The sequence below is a fragment of the Nicotiana sylvestris genome, chromosome 12, assembly GCF_000393655.2.
Source record: "Nicotiana sylvestris chromosome 12, ASM39365v2, whole genome shotgun sequence".
In the NCBI taxonomy this organism is placed as follows: Eukaryota; Viridiplantae; Streptophyta; class Magnoliopsida; order Solanales; family Solanaceae; genus Nicotiana; species Nicotiana sylvestris.
In genome coordinates, this window is record NC_091068.1 from 119,415,727 (window position 1) to 119,441,268 (window position 25,542).

Consider the following 25,542-nt stretch of genomic DNA (forward strand, 5'->3'; position numbering starts at 1 on the left):
TATTGCAGTCCGAGTCACATAGATTATGTCAAACTCTGTGAGCAAAATCTGCCATTTTGCAAGTCTTCCTGTCGGCATAGGCTTTTGAAAGATATACTTCAACGGATCCAAACGCGAAGTGAGGTAGGTAGTGTAGGATGATAAGTAATGTTTCAATTTCTGTGCCACCCAAATTAAGGTGCAACATGTCCTTTCCAGGTGAGTATACTTAACCTCATAAGTCGTGAACTTCTTGCTAAGATAGTAGATGGCTTGTTCTTTCCTGCCGGTGACATCATGCTGTCCCAGTACACAGCCAAATGAATTTTCCAGGACAGTCAAGTAAAGAATCAAAGGTCTCCTTGGTTCTGGCGGAACCAGCACAGGTGGGTTTGTCAAGTAACCTTTTATCTTATCAAACGCTTCTTGACACTCATCAGTCCACTTGATCGCAACGTCCTTCTTCAACAACTTGAAAATAGGCTCATAAGTTGTCGTGAGCTGAACAATAAACTTGCTGATGTAGTTCAGCCTTCCTAACAGACTCATCACTTCAGTCTTGTTCCTCGGAGGAGGCAATTCTTGTATGGATTTGATCTTTGATGGGTCCAACTCGATGTCTCGCCGACTGACTATGAATCCTTACAGTTTTCCAGATGGAGCACCAAATGCACACTTGGCAGGGTTAAGCTTGAGGTTGTACCTGCGAAGTCCCTGGAAGAATTTCCTCAAATCCTCGACGTGGTCGGCCTGATGTTTTGATTTTATGATACCTCAATCTCCTTGTGTATCATATCATGAAACACAGTAGTCATCACTCTCATATAAGTTGCCCCAGCATTCTTCAACCCAAATGGCATTACTCGATAGCAATAAGTTCCCCATGGCGTGATGAAGGCTGTCTTTTCCGCATCTTCTTCATCCATTAAAATCTGATGATACCCGGCATAGGAATCCACAAAAGATCCAATCTCGCGCTTGGCACAATTATCGATCAAAATATGGATATTAGGTAGTGGGAAGTTATCCTTCGGACTTGCTTTGTTGAGATTGCGGTAATCAACGCATACTCTGATCTTGCAATCCTTCTTCGGTACGGGCACGACATTAGCCAACCAAAAAGGATATCGGGTGACCCGAATAACCTTTGCGTCCAACTACTTGGTAACTTCTTCTTTAATCTTCACACTCATATCAGTTTTGAATTTCCTCAGCTTTTGCTTGACGGGAGGGAATACCGGATCAGTGGGCAATCTGTGGACCACTAAATCAGTGCTTAAACCTGGCATGTCATCATATGACCACGCAAAAACATCTTTGTACTCGATGAGTGCTTTGATTAACTCCTCCCGGATTTTTTTCTCGAGGTGGACACTTATTTTAATCTCTCGGACATTGTCTGTGTCCCCTAAATTGATGGCTTCTATGTCATTCAAATTGGGTTTGGGTTTTTCTTCGAAGTGAATTAACTCCTTACTAATCTCTTTGAAGGCTTAATCCTCATCCTCGTATTCTGATTCGTAATCACAATCTACTTCTTGAACTAACATTTCGGAATCAGATTGATTTTTAAGACTGGGCTGAGGATTCCTTATGCATGCCATGTCATTAGAACCAGCGAAAAAAGAACTGTATAGAAAACAAAACAAAACAAAAGGAAAACCATCAGAAATGATGAAGAAAGGGAAATTGTATTTCATTGATTGATAAAAGATAACAAGGTTTGCACACTCAAACAAACTGAAAAAATGAAATCTGGATTACAACCCTAGAATAATCCGTACAAACTTAAAGGAAAATCAAAGCTAACTACCAAGACTCCTTCCGAGTAGGGAGAGGAGTAGTCTTCCAATTATTAAGCTTTATTTTTGGCCCGACAAATTGCACTTCCGTGTTGCTAGAACCCTCTCCACTTTCCACCATGTTCACACTATCGAACAACTTCTCAAATCTTTCAATCAACTCCTTGTCAGGATTAATCATAGAACTGGGAATTGTTGTCACTGAGCGACTCCTCGTATCGGACTTGACAAATGATCTGGAAAGACGTGGGACCGTCTCTGGAAGGACCCATTCCCTCTATTTCAATTTCCTGGCTCTTTTTATATCTGCGGTTGTGGGTTTGAATCCTAGACCAAATATTCCCAAGTTTTCAGGAAGAGATATGGGCTGTATGATGCCTTGCAACGCTGATCCCAAACCCTTTCCTGATACAAAACCATTTTACAATATTTCATACGCTACCATGACTGAGGCAGCGTTTATCTTTGGATTCGGGATACATTTCTCCTCTGAAACTTTCTCGACTGACATTGCGTCCGAAACTTGGTAGACCCATGGTCCCTTGTCATCTTCCACTTCAATGAATGGCACAATGTTGTTGTTGTGAGCGCACAAATTATCTTCGCCGTGCACCACTATTTCCTGTCTGTCCCTTTCAAACTTGACCATCTGATGGAGTGTTGATGGTACTGCATTAGCGGCGTGAATCCACGGTCGCCCTAATAGAAAATTGTAGGAAACAACTATATCCAGCACTTGGAATTAAATTCTGAATTCTATTGGACCTATGGTCAGCTCCAACATTATGTCCCCGACTGAGTCTTTTCCTCCGCCGTCAAATCCCCGCACACAGATACTGTTCTTATGGATCATCTCCTCTTCTACTTTCAGCTTGCTTAGAGTGGAGAGATGACAGATTTTCGCACTGTAACCATTGTCAACCAATACCCGGATAACCACGGCGTCCTCGCATTTCACTGTCAGGTAAAGGGCTTTGTTATGCTCAGTACCCTCTACCAGCAATTCGTCATCGAAAAAAGTGACTCTTTTTACTTCGAAAATCTTGTTGGCTATCTTTTCCAGATGGTTTACCGAGATCTTGTCGGGAACATGGGCCTCATTCAGGATTTTCATCAGTGACTGACGGTGCTCATCTGAATGGATTAGCAACGAGAGTAATGAGATCTGAGCGGGCGTTTTCCTCAACTGTTCTACAACAGAATAGTAATGCACTTTCATTTTCCTCAAAAATTCCTCTGCCTCTTCTTTAGTTACAACTTTCTTTACCGGCGTTGAATTATCTTTAGATCTTCTTAATTCCTCGGGAGTAAAACACCTTCCTGAGCGAGTCAAACCTTGTGCTTCACAAACTTCTTCTTTGACTTCTTTCCCTTTGTAAATCACCATAACCCGTTCATAATTCCAAGGATCAGCCTTGTTGTTGATTACTGGAAGCTGAGCTACTGGTTTTATAATAACAGGCTCTGTGCAAGCACCCTTCACGACCATAATAGGTTTACTTGCAACCCATGGCACTACCACTTTAGCTTTCTCTGGTTTCACTGCAACAAAGCTTGACGGCCCTCTCTCGGCTATCACATCTGGCTTATCATCTACCCCTCTCAACTGGGCCACTGATTTCCCACTGGTTATTTTTTCCTTTGAGCTGGTTTTGCTGGAACAGATCATCATTACCGTCTACGAGGGCTTCCTGGGCTCTCCCTATTTGTGTATCAACTCAATCATGTGTGTCTCATGGTGAGTCGGCAATGGATTCTGATTGATATTTGGTGCTACTGGGGCTTGAACCTCGATCCGATGAGTATCAATAAGCTCTTGCACGACTGTTTTTAGTTTCCAACACTTCTCTGTATCATGCCCAGGGACCCTTGAACAGTACTCACAACTCACCGAGTGGTCAAGATTTCTAGGGGGAGGATTTGGCATTTTAGGCTCGATTGGATTCAACATTCCCAACTGCCTCAATCTGTGGAAAAGACTAGTATACGATTCCCCCAGTGGAGTGAAAGCCTTTTGCTTCTGTGACCTTTCATTCTTGAGGGCTTGGTTTGGTCGGAAACCTGTCCCGGGGGGATTTCTGTAGGCCCTTGGGGGTGGATATGTGTTTTGTGGAGTTGGGTATGGATTTTGTGGAGCCGGGGCACGCCATTGTGCGTGTGCCGGAGTTTGGGTATAGGTTTGTGCATGATGGACGGAAAAATGGGGATCTGGCGGTGGGTAGTAATGTTGTGAAGAGCTATATGGAGTGTGGGGGTAATTTTGGTGGTAGGATCGTGGTTGGCTATAGTAGGGTGACGGGCCTCTAGATCCGAACCAGGCTCCGGACTCAATAGTCGTGACATCTTCTTTCTTCTTCTTCCCAAGTACACCCCCAGTGCCGATTTGAATGGCCTGAGTGGTTGCCTTGATCGCTGAATAGCTCATGATTTTGTTTGACTTAAGCCCCTCCTCGACCATGCCTCCCATTTTTACAACCTCATTAAAAGACTTGCCAATTGCGGACACCAAATGACCAAAGTAAGTTGGCTCCAAAGCCTGCAAAAAGTAATTGACCATCTCGCTCTCTTTCATTTGGGGAATCTACCCTTGCTGCTTGCTCCCTCCACCGGAAACCATATTCTCTAAAGCTTTCACTGTGCTTTTTCTCTAGTTTAGTCAAAGATAGTCGGTCTGGAATGATCTCAAGATTATACTGAAAGTAACAAGCAAATGCTTGTGCCAGATCATCCCATGTGTACCATCTTCCGTGATCTTGGCGGGTGTACCACTCCAATGTTGCTCCGCTCAAACTCTGACTGAAGTAAGCCATTAGCAATTCATCCTTTCCTCCGGCTCCCCTCATGTTACTGCAAAAACCTCTCAAATGAGCCACCGGATCACCGTGTCCGTTGTACAAGTCGAATTTGGGCATTTTGAACCATGCCGGTAGTTGTACATTTGGGAATAAACACAGATCTTTGTAAGCCACGCTTACCTGACCTCTTAGCCCTCTCATATCCCTGAAGGATTGTTCTATGCTTTTCATTTTTCTGAATATCTCTTCATGTTCGGGATTTTTGGCTGGTCTCTCAGCTTCTCTCGGAGGATCAGAACGTGGATCATAGGGGTAGGTTTCGGAACTTTGAGAGTGGGTTCCGGGGGATAATACTGGTTGTCCTGGGCTTGGAACACGGGGTCACTCAGTGATCTATGGAGTGCAGCTGGTGGAGATGTCACAAAGATAGGGGTGACTGACGGAGGAGGGCATGGAATCGATTTTGGTGGTGGAGCTTGCGGCATATGAGAAGTAGTGCCATGGTAGTGTTGATAAATGGGAAAACCTGGGTTGGTGGTGGGATGATCCTGAGACTGAGCTAATGGTGGGGTAAAAGCCGGGTTGGCTGGGTAAGACGGTGGTGATTGCCCTTGGGACCAGGCCTAGTACATTTCGGCCATCTGTTGCTTAAGCTTGAACATCTCCTCTTTCATTTTATTGACGTCCAACTCCTCTACCTCAACACTAGTGTCGATCTCCGGGATAGACATGATTTCTGGTATTGGTCCCTTTGATCTGGTTTGGTAATGATAATGTGCTAGTATCCTCTAAATAAACTAACTGCTTGAATTCTCTGGAAATCAACAAACTTGTTAGTTCTTTAGAGTTTAACACTTATGCAATTACACGTTGGGATGCAATGCACCTAGGCAATTAACCATTTCTATCATGCATTTTCTTCGGTTGCGTACGTCATTTCGGCCTCTCACAATTGTGCCTCTTCTTTTAAACTTTCTTTATTCTATCCTTCTTTATTTTTCCTTTTCCCTTTTAGTGGTGGTCGAATCCTATAGAGATTGCCTACGTATCATGTCCCCGCATGAATCAGACCGTGCGTAGTTTTGTCAGATAAGTGTGCAAGTAAATAAAACATTTTTGGGATTTTTAGCTTTTATAAAATAGATGCTTCGATTACACAGACTCAATATTAACAAGTTTCAAAAGACCAACAGACTCTGACGCAAAGACGACAAACAAACTCTGAAATCAAACTATCATACTCTAAAGAAATGCAGACTCAGAACAGAAAGAAAATGCAAACCCAACATGACTCATAGAATCTGACATAAAAGGAAATATAGATTCAAATGGAAAATTATGAGTACATCAATGTTCCTGGTGTCCGTGGGACATCGTTCGATCTCGCCACGGGCCTATGTGCAAGATCCCTTTGAAGTTGGTCCAAATTGTTCATTATTTGCTTAACAGAGGTCATCACCGCTGCAAAGAATGTAGTGCGAGTCATATCCTCACAAATGTGGCACTTCATAACGATGTAGGCAGCGATGTTTCTAATTCTCTCTTTTATGACGCCTTTCTCCTGAAGCAACCGCCCTATTTGCTGATTACGAGCTTCTAACACTCAAGAGTAATGAAGGTGTTGATTTTTCAACTACTGCATTCCTTCCTCTATCCGAGCCATTAGATCATAACAATGTTCCATATCATCTTTGAAATCTTGAGCCTGCTTGACTGCCTCATTCTTGAGAGTGGCTATATTTCTTCTTAGAATAGTGATGGTCCCTTCATAAAACCGTACTCGCTCTTCTGCCTTCTTTATCCATTTTGCCTGGATTCTCGCTAGACCAGCTTCAGATTTTTCCAGGTTTTCTTGATACTCGAGGGCTTTCTTCTTCGGACCATTTATGAGCCTTTTATTAGCCCGGCTTCTCTCCGGGTTTCTTTTCATTTTCTGGATTTGAGCTTTGAGGACCTCATTTTCCTGAGCTAGTTTTTTCTTTTCTCTCTTGTTTGCAGCGGCTTGAACACCATTTTCAAACTAAAGCTCCATGACTTGCTTCTCCAATCTGCATATTGTGGCTCTATACTCATGTTCTTTAGTCAACCAATCCCACTATCCTTGTGACGCCTCGACGAACTCCTGGAGATGGGTTCTTTTGGCTGGCCTCCCAAACTCGATTTCTCTCCTATACCAAGCAAGGTATCCCGGCAAAACTTCACCTTTGGACCGATCACGTACACACGTATTTGCCATTAAGTATTGACACTCTCTCCAAATTTGGCGGACTGTTGCTTCATGAAATTGTCCGTTGGGCCCGATCTTGACTACTTGTCCACTAAGATCTTCATCTTTCGGAACTATTTGGCATCTCCCCAACCTCCTGAAAACTCGATAAGGGGTATAGGGCTGGATACTCCTGAGCCGCATCAAAAGGAAATGGGGTCCAGTGGCTGGCATATATATGATTTCATCCACAGGTAGCCATCCAAATGTCCACTCTATTTGGCTTGCAGTGGCGGAACGGAGATGTGCTATCCATTCTGTGACCCCTTTTGGTAAGCTAATTCCGTCAACCCTCATAGAAAATTCCTCTATGCATGTTTTCTCTGTCGACCCATAACTCATAAATTGAGGACGACGACATAGGTGTTAGATCATCCACATCTGCAGCAACACATTGCACCCCTCAAAAACGTCTCCCCCGGCTTTGCAGGCTATGAGAGCGCGGAAGATTTCAGCTACTATCATGGGTGCAAGGGTGTTGTTGGCCTGAGTAAGTGAAGTGCTGACAACCCCAGATACTCGTATGCCAATGTTCCCGTCTTTTCTAGGAAACACCAAGAGTCCCAAAAAGGCTACCATGAATGAAAAACACCTATGTTCTTCCCACTTAAGGCGGTTTCCTTTGCTACACATTTTGTTTTCCGGCTTGTTGAACCCCCCTATGTGGCAATATCTGTTGTATATAAACCGCAAAGTACAAAAACCAGCTGTCAAGTCTGGGTTGTGGACCCCCCTGCTTATTTTCAAAGAGTCTAGGAACCTGTGTACGACTACGGGCCTTGGAGAAATCAGGTACTAGTGTCTCAGAGGAACCTTGGGACCCCCGATGTATCCGACTATTTCTTCTAATGTTGGGGTAAGTTCAAAATCTGAGAAATGAAATACATTGTGATCTGGGTCCCAGAATGCGACCAAGGCCTTTATGATATCCCCCCTAGGATTAATCTTCAGCAACCTAGTGAGGTCTCCCAGGTATAGCTTGACCGTGTCGCGCCCTGATTCGTCCAAGTCATCCTACCACATGTGCAACTTCAAAGGGATCTTGTTCACTATTGTTACGTGTAAATTCTGACTTGTACTCATTCTGCACATTTATTAGGGTGGTTAAGCAAAAATAACGATTCAATTGATTCAAGGATAACATGGACACTCTTCTATTTGAAATAAAACCCGGTTTTGCCAATACGGCCTCAGTACTTTGAGGTCGAAGATTTTAAGGCTGTGTCGGCTAACCGGTGAAAGCCTTGAAAAAAAGACCACAGGCGGTTGTTCTTGCAAAAATAGCCTTCTGGCGCCCTTTTAGGGACATTCGGCTATTCCTAACAATAATGGCACCATCCTAATTATTTTTAAATAAAAACTTTGTTCTTTTGGCTATTTTCGCAAAAAGTGGAGTTGGACCCGATGGGGGTTGCCTACGTATCCCACACCCTTGTGAGAATCAAACTGGCGTAGTTCGGGCAGATAAAACGAACTACTTTTGAAAACAAGACTCTTTTTTTCATTGGCAAATAAAACTATTTTTTCATAAACAAAACTTTTTTTTTCTCTTTTTTTTTCATTTTCTCAAAAATTCGGCAGAATTTCGACACTATTTGGACATTGTTTTTTTTTCAAAACAGGCGATTAACTCTCTTTAACCCTCGTACCTCTATCTCTCTTTCCTCAAAATATTCAAAAGCCGGTTAGTATGCAAGTCCGAAGCAAACAAATGCACAAGCAGCAAGTAAGATGCATCAGGATGGTCTTTTGTCATTTTTGGTACACCTGTCCTAGACAGATCCAACCACTGTGTTGAGCCTCCAAAGTCAAATGCACTTGATGCAAACAAACGTTCCTACTAGGGATCCGGCATGAAGCTGAGTTATTCTAGGTTAATAACCTGGGTATTTGTTCTAGACTGTGTACCCGAGTGAACAACTCGAGTAGAGGAGGGGGCTACATATCGGGAACAAAAAGGTCATCCGGCTTAGTAACTTGTCCGAGCCTCTTTCTTATTTCAAGGTATGACACTAACAGAATAGGGAGTCTCGACCAGCGAGCACATCCCCGAGGATGAGAATAGAAGGGTTTCGTAACAGTTTATATACAGTTCAGATAATATCAAAGCGGTAAAAGCATCACTTAGCACATTAGGCCCAAACATGTAACAAAATCAGATAAAGCCAAATATAACAATTTATCTAAGCTCAAATTCTGAACCCTGAACTAGAGATTCTGGGTTCGGTTCCCCAGCAGAGTCGCCAGAGCTGTCACACCTCCCTTTTACCTGCGCCCACAGGGGCGTAGGGGAGTTTTTCCAATTAAAGGACAATCAAAACGGAATTTATTATTTAATTTAGAGTCACTACTTGGGAGATTTATGATGTCCCAAGTCACCGGTTGAATCCCGAATCGAGGAAAAGATTGACTCTGTATTACAGTTCGCGAACCAAAAATCCGGATAAGGAATTCTGTTAACCCGGGAGAAGGTGTTAGGCATTCCCGAGTTCTGTGGTTCTAGCACGGTCGCTCAAGTGTCATATTCGGCTTATTTATCTGATTTTAATACATGTTGAACCTATGTGCAAATTTTAACTTTTTACCGCTTTTATTATTATTATTTTTAACGAGAATTGCAACGTCGTGAAAACATATCTCGAACCACGTCACATCAATGCACCCGTGGTTATTGACACATTTCGACTCCGTTGAGATTTGGATTTGGGTCACATAAATGTGCACCCGAGTTTAAGAAAATAAATTATTTAAAGCGCGTCTAAAATGACTAGCGCGTTATTTTCTTTGGGGAGGGCCGTGAAATTCACTAAACGGCCCATCCCGAATTCTAAATGTTTCATTTTAACCATTCATTAAGGGCCCCGCAATTTATGTATTTTTGTTTGGCGAGGCTCGTCTCATTTATTATTTAAAAGGCAAACCTAAAAGCGACTATGATTTACCCTAATTAATTAATACGTCAACAACCTTACTATGAGAAAGGTTGCCTCCAACATTGGGCCTACAAGGACGTTTGCAGCCCAACGAGCTCGGGGTTCGAGCCTGGACGGGAACATCGCAACACGAATCTGGGCAGCCCAATCAGCTCCAAACGAATCATCTGATGGCCCAGACCCAAACAATACTTTATTTACATTATCAGTACTGAACTAGTACTCGATTAACTTGGTATTTTAAACTATTGGGATACAGAAGTGAACTATATGAAATCCGGAGCTATTTGAACTTGTTTTTACAATTATTGAAACGAATCAATGCTTAAGAACTGTCATGAAAAAAATAAACTAACATTAACCACTTTAATGATTCACGATTTCCTAATAGAACTGCTGAAGGACACATTGAGACTAAAAACCATTCAAGCCTATTTTATAACTACTGAAATTAAGCATTCAAGGTAGGCCTTTTAACTAAGGTTCTAAAAGAACTATTGAAATCAAGTCACACTATACAGCCGTGGTAAACCATCTAGGGAAATTTTGGCAGTCTACTACAATCCCTATACAGCCTGGTCATATTTAAATTACCTGTTGAGAATGAAACAAAACAGCCACTCCAGTTTTTATCTTATACTACGCTAAACGGATTCACAAAGATCTTTAACATGAAATTAACTATGACTAGTCATGAACTACTCTGTACCATGAATTTGGCTACAACCAGTACTCAACAGGTGCAAGAATCAACTAACAAGGAATTAACTATAATTGGTGATTTACTGGGAAAACCAATCCAAGAAAACTAAGCTATAATAGTCTATAATCCAGTTATTGCATAGCCCAGTTCAGCTCAGGCAATAAACAAGAGTCTAAACATCCTTAACGAACAAAAACGTTCAAATATACAAATCAAAAACTGAATTAAATTAAAATCTTCAGGCTTCAATTACAAGTTCATCCTTTACATTTCAGCTTCACAATTATTGAAGTCAAGTCGTGTACCTGAAATTGGAACAGAAATAAAGTAGAAGAAAGATCAGCAGCAGTAGTAATACGAGCAGCAATACAACAGCAGTTCACAGCAGCAATTTGAAGTTCCAAACAACCACAAACATACTCAACCGAGCTTGAGTCAAGCCAAGATTCTACTACAAAACTGATCTTTTAAACTCTCAAAAACTGACTTTAAGCTTTAGAAATTAGTTCCAAAACTGACTGCCTTTCAAAAGAACTCTCAAAAAAATTCTCTGAACTCCTCAGAATATTGTTCAAAGACTGACCAAGCTCTCCAGTCTTTAAGCTTTAGAAACTGATTTTCAAGACCCTCTCTAACTGATTAAAGACTCACAAAAGTGATCTCTGAAACTTGAAGCAGAGAATTTTAAAACTGTTTATGATTCTCGGGGAGCTGGACTACTGGCTGAGATTTTGACAAGTTAATTAAGGTAATGAAACAGTAAAAGCTCTCTCAACTCTCTTCCTTAAGGTCTGAACCAAAAGACCCCTAACTCTATCCTAAGTCCCTCCATTTATACCCAAACACTGACCCTACCAGCTCGTAAGAACACTAGGCAGAATTAAGAAACTAATTCTGCCCATGATACCTTCAGAACTCCACTAGAGTATGTTTTGTTCTCCATTAACCCTTGTCTTTTCTTTATTTAAAGTTCAAGCAGGTATGGGCAACATATTTTAATCAATGCCTTTTAAACCTCCCCGTACCATTATGTTTTATTCCCCACTAACACATTAGATTAATGGTTAATTAAGTACTTTACTGACAGCCCACTAGCAAGACCATTTGCCAAACTTTTAAACCCCACATATTACCCTTCTAATATCCCTGAAATTACTGTCTTATCCCAATTCCCCCTTCAATCGGTACCAACCCCAATAGCTATAACCAATTCAACTCATCAAATTCAATCAGTAGTTCAAGCTAGAACTCAGATCAGATCAAATAGCATAAAAAATAAAGACCAATGAATCTGAACAAAATCATATTGAACTACCAAGGTCAAATTTCAGACCATGATTGGCACAGATACATGGTAATGACTAACTATATTCACAATTCTAAATTAAACTTAGGCAAAATGAATGATCATTGTAAACGCACTGAATCGACAAACAAACTGAACTCATATGCAAAAATGATGAACAAAAAAGAAAAGGGAACCAAACATCACACAAAATGAAGTAATTCGAACCAATAATAACAGCAAACACTCATAGTTCTAAATTAACCTTAAACACAAAATGTAGGAACCCTGAGGATATACTGAATGGAGCCTGAGGCTGAGAACAAAACAATCGACACCAAACAACTTGACGAGAACTACTAAACTACAAACATGAACGGATTAATCGACGAAACTATTTATAACATATGTTAATCAACAGAAGAAAACTGAACCAAGAAAAAGGTCCGAAAGAGGAGGAAGAACTACTTGACAAAAATGATGAATTAATCAGTCAAAATAAAACAACAACAAAAGAAAAAGGAAAACAAAAGAAATACCTTGAAATTTCAGACCAAACTCAATCCGTTTCAGTCGACACTTCGTCTTGAAATTTTAAAGCCAAAACGGGCCTTAATCGAGTATTCTCGACTGAGAACACTCGATTAAAGTCGGTTAAAACCTTAAATTTTTAACTTCCTACACAGTCTGAAGTTTGGTTCTTTTAGGGTTTGCCTTCGATTTGAAATTCGAAAGGCTCTAACAAGATTCGGACATAACTGGGGTGGGATTTGGGACGAGGATAGCTAGGTGGTTCAGTGGTGTAACTTTGGGGTCATATGGACGAACTAGGGTTTTGGGACTGATCTTAGATTGAAGATTCGAAGCGTATGATACTGATTCGAAGAAAACTGATTCGGGATTTGGAAAGAGGACGTCGTGGGGAGGCTGTGGTGTAATTTTGGGGTTGTTTGGACCACCGGAACCGCCGTGAGGCGATTTCCGGTGGGCGGAGCACTGTGGTAAGGGGCGGAGGGTTCGTTTGGTCTCTAAGGCTTAGAGACGAATAGGTGAGGGGTGGTTTGGCTTGGGGGGCGAGGTATGGATTGGACTTATATATGTGGGGAAGTGATTTGATCCTAGCCGTTAGATCAATTGAGATCGACGGCTTGGATCAACTCACTTGAAGAGACGGTGTCGTTTCGTTCACCTCGAGACCGGATCGTTCTTTGGATGGGAATGGGTCGGGGCATGGGGGTGATTTGCGGCCGTTGGATCAAATGAAATGGACGGCCTGGATCAACAGGCTTGAAACGGTGTCGTTTCTTCGATGCTGGGGGTGGACTGGACCGTTCGATCTTAGGAGATCAACGGTTCAGATTGAACGTGGCCATACGACGTCGTTTGGTTGGCTTGGTCGATTGGGCCAGATAGGGGTGATTTGGGCTGGTTTTTGGTGGGTTGGGTGTTTGGGCTTGGAAAATTAATTAAATTGGCCCAGATTTATTTCCTTCCTCTTTTCTTTTCCTTTTTTTTTATTTTCTTCCTAAATTATTTTCTAAAATTATAAACCAAGTTAACTTATTAAAAATACTAATTATTTTCTAATAACATTTATCACATATAGTTAAATGCCAATTAACGATAAAATCATACAATTCAACATTAAATGCTAAAAAAATGCAAAGTACATTATTTTTTATGATTTTTTCATTTTCGTAAAACAAGTTACTTAATTAATCCTATTTGTAAAAATTAAATCCTAAATGCACACGCAACATGTAATTTTTGTATTTTTCATTAATCAAAACAAAATAAACATGCCCAGCCAAATACAAACAATTAACCAAAAACGCCACGAAAATTCTCAAAATTGCACACAAAGGAAAAATTGTTTTATTTTGAATTTCTGGGAGTAGTACTCCTAGGGCAAAAATCACGTGCTCACAGTAGTAAAGTGAGTACTCCAACTCAGTGAGTAATAATAATAAATGCAGACTGAGCAATAAGAAATCGTGTAAAGGCACAGCAACAAGCTATAAAGAAGCAGTAAAAGCCAGTGAAAGCAATGAAACTGTGAAAATACGTAAAAGTCACTTTAGTTCAGTTTAAGCTTCTTTAGAATGCCTTTTTAAAAGTTAAGCAAGTAAATGACAGGCAACTAGAAAAGATAAACACATAAAGAACCGCCCCTCAGGCACAATACCAACAAAATCAGCCTGTCAGGCAACACATGGAACAATACTAGCTCCTCGGGCTATATCTCATATCACAATAGGTACCCGCGCTCACTAGGGGTGTGCAAACTCCTGGAGGGTCCCCTTACGACCCAACCACAATATCAAGCCATCTCGTGGCATAATCACATAGGCTCTCGGCCTCATATCAACAAGCCACTTCGTGGCGTACAATCTCAGGACCTCAGCCTCATAATCATAAAGCAGTGTGTCCTCACAACATAGGCCCTCGGCCTTACTCAGTCAGAATCTCATAAGCAACTTGGCAACAGTAAAACATGATAATCATTTAAAATATCATTTAATGTATTAAAACAGAATAGACATGGCTGAGTTATGAAAACAGTAGAATATAGCATGACTGAGTACGAGTATAAAGTCTAATACCGAGGAAATATCAGTAAAAATACCCTAAGGGTCCAAATAGTTGGCACGAGGCCCAAATATGGCATTCAGCCCAAAACATGATGATAGCAAATAGTTTTTCAATCAAATACGTGGTAAAACGGTCATTCGGGACGGACTAAGTCATAATCCCTAATGATGTACGACCCCATGCTCGTCATCTAGCATGTGTGTCACCTCAATATAGCACAAAGATGTGTAATCTGGGATTTCATACCCTTAAGACAATATTTAAAATCATTACTCACCTCAATCCAGTCCAAACTTTAGCCCGCGACGCCTTTGCCCCTCGAATCGGCCTCAACTTGCGTCGAATCTATCCAAAATCAGAATCGTCAAAATATTCTAAGGGAATGAAGCCCATGCGAAAATAATCAAGTTATAGCATAAATACCGAAATTAACCAAAACCCGAACCCTGGGCCCACGTCTTGGAATTCGATAAAATTCACATCAATAGATTCCTTATTTCCCCGCGAGTTCATACAAATCAAAAGTCCCAAAATCTTACCACAATTGGCCCCTCAAATCCTCAAATCTAGGTCTCCAATACCAAGCCCTAGTTTCCTAAAGTTTAACCCTTAATTTCTACTAATACCATGATTAACCAATAGAAAAATGATCATAAACTCAAGTAATGAAGCTTAGGGAACTTACCCAACTGATTCTCATCGATTTTCCCTAGAATTCACTACCCTAGCTCGTTTCCCGTCTTCAAAAATGGAGAACTTAGCCAAAATATTTACGAAGGAAACATTATATACTTCTGGCCCAGGGATTCCGCACCTGTGTCCCTTTAACCGCTTCTGCGGTTTTCACTTAAGCCCCCCAGCCTCCGCATCTGCGATGCCTAACCCGCACATGCGCCATCGCAGTTGCGGTTCCTCAACCGCTTCTGCGGTTCCTACGAACCTTCCACTTGGCTGCATCTGTGGCTTCCTTTTCTCTTCTGCGAGATCGCACCTGCGGTCCCCTAGCCGCAGATGCGGTTATGACGGCAAATAGCACATCTTCAGCTGCAAAACCAACTTCCAAACATCCACCAAACATCTGAAATCACTCCGAGGCCCCCGGGACCTCAACCAAAAGCACCAACAAGTCCTATACCACCATCCAAACTTGTACCAATCTTCAAAACACCTCAAACAACATCGAATCAACCAAACACATCAGATTTAATCCTAAGTTTCCAAAATCTTTGGAATTCCGCTTTTGATCAAAAAGTCAACCAAACCACGTCCAAATAACCTGAAATTTTGCACACACATCCCAAATGACACAACAGTACTATTGAAACTCCCAGAATTCCATTCTGACACCTATATCAAAATCTCACCTATCAACCAGAAAACGCCAAAATACCAATTTCGCCAATTTAAGCCTAAATCTACTCCGGACCTCCAAACCACCTTCCGATCACGCTCTTAAGTCCCAAATAATCTCCCAAAGCAATCCGAACCAACGAAACTCACATCCGAGCCCTCTAACATATAAGTCAACATCCGGTTGGCTTTTCCAACTTAACCTTCCTCAAAAGAGACTAATTGTCTCAAACCTTACCAATACATTTCCGAACCCGAGCCAAACAAACCAATCATATATAGAACCGATAAGCAAAGCAATAAGAAGTATAAAAAAGAGAAACAGAACGATAACTCATGAAACGACCGATCGGGTCGTTACACTGCCCAACCGGCCGTAGCTTTGTGGTAAATGCATGACTCCCCGACAGGTCGTAGCTCGGTGGTAAATGCATATGTATGAAGATGCATGTATTACTATATTATGAACATTGACATCTCTATAATATACCTCAATAGGGAATTAGATACATACTTAGACATGCTTGAATATCACTTAACCAGAATGAATAACATAGACATCCTTAACTGCTAAGAGTAGAACCACTTATGGAATAGCATTACCTTTACGTATCGTTACTTGCCTCATGCCAAAAGAAAGAATGACTAGCCTTAACATACTTGGAGTAGGGGAAAATCTAAAATTCACGACTGAAAAATCACCGTTTCTTCATATCACAACAGAATAGCACAAAAAAGCTATTCAATCCCAATCTGTCTTCTTCTAAACTTTCCTTTACTTTACATTAAAGAACATAGCTACCAAACCCTCACAAGATAAAAATAAAAATTAAAACTTTAAACTTCTAGCAAAACACAACAACAAATTTTTCAAAAACTTTCTTTGTTGTATTATGTACTTGACAAATGTTTATCTACCAGTACATCAAATTCAAAAATCAAATATATATCTTTACAAAGAATATGTACAAATTTGGATCAGAACATACATTAAGGTAATTTGATAAAAGGAACCTTCAACTAAGACTTCTATTCTTCTTCGTTAAAATAGAAAGAAGAAACACGATATTTTTGTACTTCATTGAATTTTTAAAGAGGACCGTAAATTGCTACCTATTTAACTAGATGTATGAGTCATTTACTTTATCCTATATGGTTGCCACGTGGAGGTGGGGTAGGGAAATTTTAATCTTATCCTATAATCAATTAATTAATTAGGTAATATTACCCGGTAATGAACCAATTACCCACATAATTAAGAATTATTTCAAATTACTTAAAATTCTACTTATTTTTAATATACTTTATACACCTTACTATCATGGTCATACGGTACCATATAAAATTAATATGTACACTATTATTTTATTAAAATATCCATGTAATATATATTCTCAACTTATAATTTTTCTTATCTCCTATAAAGAGTAAAAATTCTCGTACGCTTAATTCTTAAAACGGTAAAAAGATAACATTCTTTTCTTATGAGAAAATAATTTCAATCTTTACAATAAAGAATGTGTAGAGTTTAAAGCATATTCGAATGTAGTAATATTAACAACTATATAAAATCATATTTTTCAAACTTTTTACAAAAATATTTCACTCAAAATACGACATCAAACGTATATAATGGTATCAATATTATTAAACTTACAACGCCTTACAATAACAATGTCTTAAACCTTGTATAACCTCCTAATAGACATAATCCCTTTCTTACTCATGTGAATTTACTACGTTACATCCTAATGCTAAGGTACGGGAAGTAACATTCTTCCCCCTTTTAGAAACATTCGTCCGCGAATGTTAACTCTTTGAGATTTTCAACACTTTTGTTAGGGTCTCCTCTGTATATTAAACTAAAACTCAACCTCTATCTGAGCTGTAGACTGTTCACAACCTTTTGTACTTGAATATCTCGTATCTTCTTCACCTTTACCTTACTTACCTTTCAATCTAGCATCGTACCTTTTGTTTCTTTCATAAACTCCCTTCCATATTACGCCTTAACGCTCTACTGCAATACTTGCACCTCTAGTGCATACAAAATCTGGTGAAAGCTTCATACTAACTTCTTACGACTCAGCTCTATGGCACGATCTAGAATATAAAGAGCAGTAACATTTCCTAAATGCCCAATATTCTCTCAATTATAAATACAGCGCAAAACACACCCATAAGTGAGAATCTACAAGGCACGGCTTTGTAGACTCCCTAGGACACGACCCGCTTTGATACCACTTTGTCATGCCCCAAACCTGAGGAGGCGTGGCTGGCACTCGGTGCCGTCCATGGCTCGAGAGAACCATTCTGTAACTTATGATCATTCGACAAAAACTAAAATATACGTAGGTCGAGTTAGCTGAACTCATTCCTTTCGTAAATATCATGGGCCCACATAGCCACAACTCATAAGGTACACTAGTAAGTGAGCAAACAATATATAAATGAATCATCTTTCTTAAAAGATGAATACATATGGGCCGTCAAGGCCTCTGACATAGTGTACAAAATGAACCTTTGTCTACAAAGCCTCTAAGATTATTTGACATCAAATGGAATAGGGTACCGACTTACCCATAAATCTGTAGCAAAACTCTTACACGATAACTCAAAGACTCAGCTGCATTCCGGATGAGGTGGAGTCTTACCGACCATTCGCTAAATGTTGATCGCGTCTATTATGAGGGCTCATCAACTGATTATCTATACTTGCAAGCGTGTATGCAGCGTCCCCAATAAAAAACATCAGTACGAATAATGTACTAGTATGTAAGGCGGAATTGAAACATAACAATAAGTCAACATTAATTCAAGATATATAAGAATCAACCTGCATCTCTAAAGCGTCACTGTATATTCATACTTACATATATAATGCTTCGCTTTGAGACTATTATCCATATCGTATGACGCATGACTGCCCAACTGATCAGTGGTAACTACCCGACCGATCGTCGCACGGTGGTAAATGTATGACTGCCCAACCGGTGGTAAATAATGATACATAACTATCCAACCGGTGGTAACTGCCCGACCGACCGTAGCCCAGTGGTAAATCCATGTTTGCTCAACCGGACATAGTACGGTGGTAAATGAAGATGCATGACTGCCCAACCGATCATAGCATGGTGGTAAATGGATATGCATGACTGTCCAACCGGTCATAGCACAGTTGTAAATATTTAACTGCCCAACCGGTCGTAGCTTGGTGGTAAATGCATTACTGTCCCACCGACCATAGCTCGTTGGTAAATGCATATGCATGAAGATGCATGTATTACTATATTATGAACATTAACATCTCTATAATATACCTCAATAGGGAACTAGATACATACTTAGACATGCTTGAATATCACTTTACCAGAATGAATTACATAAACATCCTTAACTGCTAAGAGTAGAACCACTTATGGAGTAACATTACATTTACATATAGTTACTTGGATCATGCCAAAAGAAAGAAGGACTAGCTTTAACATACCTGGAGTAGGGAAAAATCCGAACTTCACAACTAAAAAATCACCGCTTCTTCGTATCACAACAGAATAGCACAAAAAAGCTATCGAATCCCAATCTGTCTTCTTCCAAACTCCCCTTTACTTTACATTAAAGAACATATCTACCAAACCCTCACAAGATAAAAATAAAAATCAAAACTTAAAACTTCTAGTAAAACACAACAACAGATTTTTGAAAAACTTTCTTTGTTGTATTATGCACTTGACAAATCTTTATCTACCTGTACATCAAATTCATAAATCAAATATATATATATATATGTCTTTACAAAGAATTCACAAAGAATATGTACAAATTTGGATAAGAACTTACATTAAGGTAATTTGATAAAAGGAACCTTCAACTAAGACTTCTATTCTTCTTCGTTAAAATAGAAAGAAGAAACAAGATTTTTTTGTACTTCATTGAATTTTGAAAGAGGAATGTAAATTTCTACCTATTTAACTAGATGTATGAGTCATTTACTTTATCCTATGTGGTTTCCACGTGGGGGTGGAGTAGGGCAATTTTAATCTTAGCCTATAATCAATTAATTAATAAGGTAATATTACCTTATAATTTACCAATTACCCGCATAATTAAGAATTATTTTAAATTACTTAAAATTCTACTTATTTTTAATATATGTTATACACCTTACTATCATGGTCATGTGGTACCATATAAAATAAATATGTACACAATTATTTTATTAAAATATCCATATAAAAATACATATATTTTCTCAACTTATAATTTTTCTAATCTCATATAAAGAGTAAAAATCCTCGTATGCTTAATTCTTAAAATGGTAAAAAGATAACCTTCATTTCTTGTGAAAAAATAATTTTAATCTTTATAATAAAGAGTGTGTATAGTTTAAAGCATATTCGAAAATAGTAATATTAATAACTATATAAAATCATATTTTTCAAACTTTTTACAAAAATATTTCTCTCAAAATACGACATCAAACGTATATAACGGTATAAACATTATTAAACTTACATGGTCTTACAATAAAAATGTCGTAAACCTTTTATAACCTCCTAATAGACATAATCCCATTCGTACTCATGTAGATTTACTACGACACATCCTAATGCTAAGGTACGGGATGTAACATCCTTCCCCCTTTTAGAAACATTCTTCCTCGAATGTTAACTCTTTGAGATTTTCAAGACTTTCGCTACGGTCTCCTCTGTATACTAAACCAAAACCCAACCTCTATCTGAGCTCTAAACTGTACACAACCTTTTGTACTTGACTATCTCGTATCTTCTTCACTTTTACGTTACTTATCTTTCAATCTCGCATCGTACCTTCTGTTTCTTTCATAAACTCCCTTCCATATTACGCCTTAAAGCTCTACTGCAATACCTGCACCTCTAGTGCATACAAAATCTGGTGAAAGCTTCATACTGACTTCTTACGCCTCAGCTCTATGGAATGATCTGGAATCTAAAGAAGGGTAACATTTCCTAAATGTCCAATAGCCTCCCAATTATAAATGTGGCACGCAACACACCCATAAGTGAGACTCTACAAGGCACGGCTTTGTAAACTCCCTAAGACACAACCCGCGTTGATACCACTTTGTCACCCCCCAACCCTGGGGAGGCGTGGCTGGCACCCGGTGTCGTCCATGGCCCGAGAGAACCACTCTGTAACTCATGATCATTCGACCAAAACTAAAACATACGTAGGTCGAGTTAGCTGAACTCTTTACTTTCGTAACTATCATGAGCCCACATGACCACAACTCATAAGGTACAACAGTAAGTGGGCAAACACTGTATCATTGAACCATCTTTCTTAAAAGATGAATACATATAGGCTGTCAAGGCCTATGACATACAGTACAAAATGAACCTCTGTCTACAAAGCCTCTAAGATTCTTTGACATCAAATGAATAGGGTACCGGCTTACCCATAAATCTATAGCAAAACTCTTACACGATAACGCATAGACTTGTCTGCATTCCGAATGAGGTGGAGTCTTACCGACCATTCGCTAAATGCTGATCGCGTCTACTATGAGGGCTCGTCAACGGATTATCTATACCTACAAGCATGAATGCAGCATCTCCAACAAAAGGACGTTAGTACGAATAATGTACTAAATATGTAAGGCAGAGATGAAACATAACAATAAGTCAACATTAATTAAAGATATATAAGAATCAACCTGCATCTTTGAAGTGCCACCATATATTCATACTTATCTTACTTACACATATAATGATTTGCTCTGAGACTATTATCCATATCCTTTGATGCATGACTGCCCAACTGATCAGTTGTAACTTTCCGACCGGTCATCGTACGGTGGTAAATGTATGACTGCCCAACCGGTGGTCAATAATGATACATAACTACCCAACCGGTGGTAACTGCACGATCGGTTGTAGCCCGGTGGTAAATGTATGTCTGCCCAACCGGACGTAGTACGGTGATAAATGAAGATACATGACTGCCCAACCGGCCATAGCACGGTGGTAAATGATTATACATGACTGTCCAACCGGCCGTAGAACAGTTGTAAATATGTAACTGCCCAACCGGCCGTAGCTTGGTGGTAAATGCATTACTGCCCCACCGACCGTAGATCGGTGGTAAATGCATATGCATGAAGATGCATGTATTACTATATTATGAACATTAACATCTCTATCATATACCTCAATAGGGAACTAGATACATACTTAGACATGCTTGAATATCACTTTGTCAGAATGAATAACATAGACATCCTTAACTGCTAAAAGTAGAACCACTTATGGAATAGCATTACGTTTACGTATTGTTACTTGGATCATGCCAAAAAAAAGAAGGACTAGCCTTAACATACCTGGTGTAGGGAAAAATCCAAACTTCACAACTGAAAAATCACCGCTTCTTCATATCATAACAGAATTGCACAAAAAAGCTATTGAATCCCAATCTGCCTTCTTCTAAACTTCCCTTTACTTTACATTAAAGAACATAGCTACCAAACCCTCACAAGATAAAAATAAAAATCAAAACTTTAAACTTCTAGTAAAACACAACAACAGATTTTTCCAAAACTTTCTTTGTTGTATTATGCACCTGACAAATCTTTATCTACCTGTACATCAAACTCATAAATCAAATATATATCTTTACAAAGAATATGTACAAATTTAGATCAGAACTTACATTAAGGTAATTTGATAAAAGGAACCTTCAACTAAGACTTCTATTCTTCTTCGTTAAAATAGAAAGAAGAAACAAGATTTTTTTGTACTTCATTGAATTTTTAAAGAGGAATGTAAACTGCTACCCATTTAACTAGATGTATGAGTCATATACTTTATTTTATGTGGTTTCCACGTGGGGGTGAGGTAGGGAAATTTTAATCTTATCCTATAATCAATTAATTGATTAGGTAATATTACCCGGTAATTAACCAATTACCCGCATAATTAAGAATTATCTCAAATTACTTAAAATTTTATTTATTTTTAATATACTTTATATACCTTACTATCATGGTCATGTGGTACCATATAAAATTAATATGTACACTATTATTTTATTAAAATATCCATGTAAAAATATATATATTTTCTCAGCTTATAATTTTTCTAATCTCATATAAAGAGTAAAAATTCGCGTACGCTTAATTCTTAAAATGGTAAAAAGATAACCTTCTTTTCTTGTGAGAATATAATTTCTATCTTTTCAATAAAGAGTTTGTATAGTTTAAAGCATATTCGAAAGTAGTAATATTAATAACTATATAAAATCATATTTTCAAACTTTTTACAAAAATATTTCACTCAAAATACAACATCAAACGTATATAACGGTATCAATATTATTAAACTTACAGGGTTTTACAATAACAATATCTTAAACCCTCTATAACCTCCTAATAGACATAATTGCATTCGTACTCATGTGGATTTACTACGACACATCCTAATGCTAAGGTACGGGATGTAACAAGCAACTTACCTCGAATCAAGCTCAATCAATCAGTCACAATGCTCTTTCCATGAATACCCAGCTCCGGATGGCCCAAATCTAGCCAAAATCAATTATATAACATAAATATAGCTACGGATAATATGGCTTTGGCCGACTCGAACCAACCCACTGGGGACCGACACCGCCTACCATACAGAGCCCCATATGTTGCCATATGAATGTTGGACTGATAATTGTTGTTGTAGGCGAACTCCGCAAGGGGAAAGAGCTGATCCCAAGAACCTCCAAACCCCATTACACACGCATAGAGCATATCCTCAAGAATCTGAGTTGTGCGCTCGGATTGCCTATCCATCTGAGGGTGAAATGTTGCGCTCAACTCCACCCGAGTACCCAACTCATATTGTACGGCTCTACAGAACCGTGATGTAAACTACGTACCCTGGTCAGAGATGATAGATACTGGCATGCCATAAAGCCTGACAATCTCCCGGATATAAACTCTAGCCAGCTGCTCGGAAGAATACGTAGTCATCACAGGAAGGAAATGAGCTGACTTGGTCAGCCTATCCACAATCACCCTAACTGCATCAAACTTCCGATGAGTCCGTGGGAGTTCAACAACGAAATCCATAGTGATCCACTCTAATTTTCACTCCAGAATCTCCAACTTCTGGTGCAACCCACCCGGCCGCTGATGCTCATACTTCACCTGCTGGTAGTTTAGGCACCGAGCAACATACTCCACTATATCTTTCTTCATCCTCTTCCACCAGTAATGCTGCCTCAAGCCCTGATACATCTTCGCGGCACCTGGATGAATAGAGTACTGCGAGCTGTGAGCCTCCTGAAGAATCAATTCACGCAAACCATCCACAATAGGCACACAGAGCCTGCCCTGCATCCTCAATTCACCATCTCCCCCAATAGTGACCTCCTTAGCATCACTGTGTTGAACCGTGTCCTTCAGGACAAATAGATGAGGGTCATCATACTAACGCTCCCTGATACGATCATAAAGAGAAGACTGAGAAACCACACAAACCAACACTCGACTCGGCTCAGAAATATCCAATCTCACAAACTGGCTGACTAAGGCCTGAACATCCAACGCCATGGGCCTCTCTACTGCTGGTAGATATGCTAAACTCCCTAAACTCTCTGCCCAACGACGCAAAGCACTTGTTGATACCCAATGTTTCCCTCATATATTTTTAAAATGCATATGTACTTTCAAAATAGTGCATGAGCATCAACCAGCATTTTTTCATAATTTTCTGTAATTTTAAAAGGATTTTAACTAATTTGTTCTAGCATTTTATTATCCAAATAATTACTAATTGCATTACAAACGCTTTTATGATACTTTTATTGCTTAATTTTATTATTTTATATTTATACTAAGCCTTAGTTATTTCATGAACAACCACATTCACATATTAGGGTTATAATTGCAATAACTTTGCAATAATGTCCCATGTGTGCATAATTACCTTATTTCACTGTCACGACCCTAAACCCGGACCCGGTCGTGATGGCACCTCTCGTGAAGACAAGGCCAACCAACTAGTCCCAATTCAAGTTTTAAAATAGTTAAACATCTATAAACAGTCTAAGCATGAGTAAATAATTCAAAGACAATGCAAAAGATTTTATAATGTGTAGAATACAACCCAAAACAGCCCGATACCAGGGTGTCACAAGTCACGAGCATCTACTAGGGTCTAAATACAATTGAAAAGTCTAAAATGTGCAAAATACGGATTAATGAAATAAGGAGGGAGAAAAGCAGAGTTGCGAACGCCGGCAGCTACCTTGCTAACTCCGATGGCTCTGCCTCCAATCAGCCAATACTCGGTACCAGGTTCAGAAATACCTGAATCTGCACACAAGGTGCAGGGAGTAAAGTGAGTACTCCAACTCAGTGAGTAATAATCATAACTAAAGTCTGAATGGTAAGAAATCACGAAAAGTGCATCAACATGCTGTATAGAAGCAGTACAAAACCAGTAAGAAAGCAATGAAGCTGTAAAATCTCTTAAAAATATCTTAGCTTAGTTTAAACTTCTTTGAAAATGACTTTTTCAACAGTTGCGCAAATGAATGCAAAACAATTAGTGCAAATAAGCACAGAAATCCACCCCTCGAGCACAAATACACAATTAAACAGGTACATGACAGGCAAATAAGAAGGATAAGCACATAAGGTTCGCCCCTCAGGCACAATGTCAACAAATCCGCCCCTTGGGAAATATCTCAGAATAATACCAGCCCCTCGGGCTATATCTCACATCACAATGGGCACCCGCGCTCACTAGGGGTGTGCATACTCCTGGAGGGGTCCCTTATGGCCCAAGCGCAATATCAAGCCATCTG

General features: G+C 39.4%; 1 protein-coding gene across 1 annotated transcript; it reads right to left on the bottom strand.

Moving 5' to 3' along the window:
- Positions 1–23,818: 23,818 nt before the first annotated feature.
- LOC138883612 (uncharacterized) lies at positions 23,819–24,283 on the bottom strand. Its single transcript, XM_070164307.1, has 2 exons — positions 24,212–24,283; positions 23,819–24,130 (listed from the first exon to the last, which is right to left on the bottom strand). The coding sequence occupies exons 1-2, from the start codon at positions 24,281–24,283 to the stop codon at positions 23,819–23,821; spliced, it is 384 nt and encodes a 127-aa protein (XP_070020408.1).
- Positions 24,284–25,542: the final 1,259 nt, after the last annotated feature.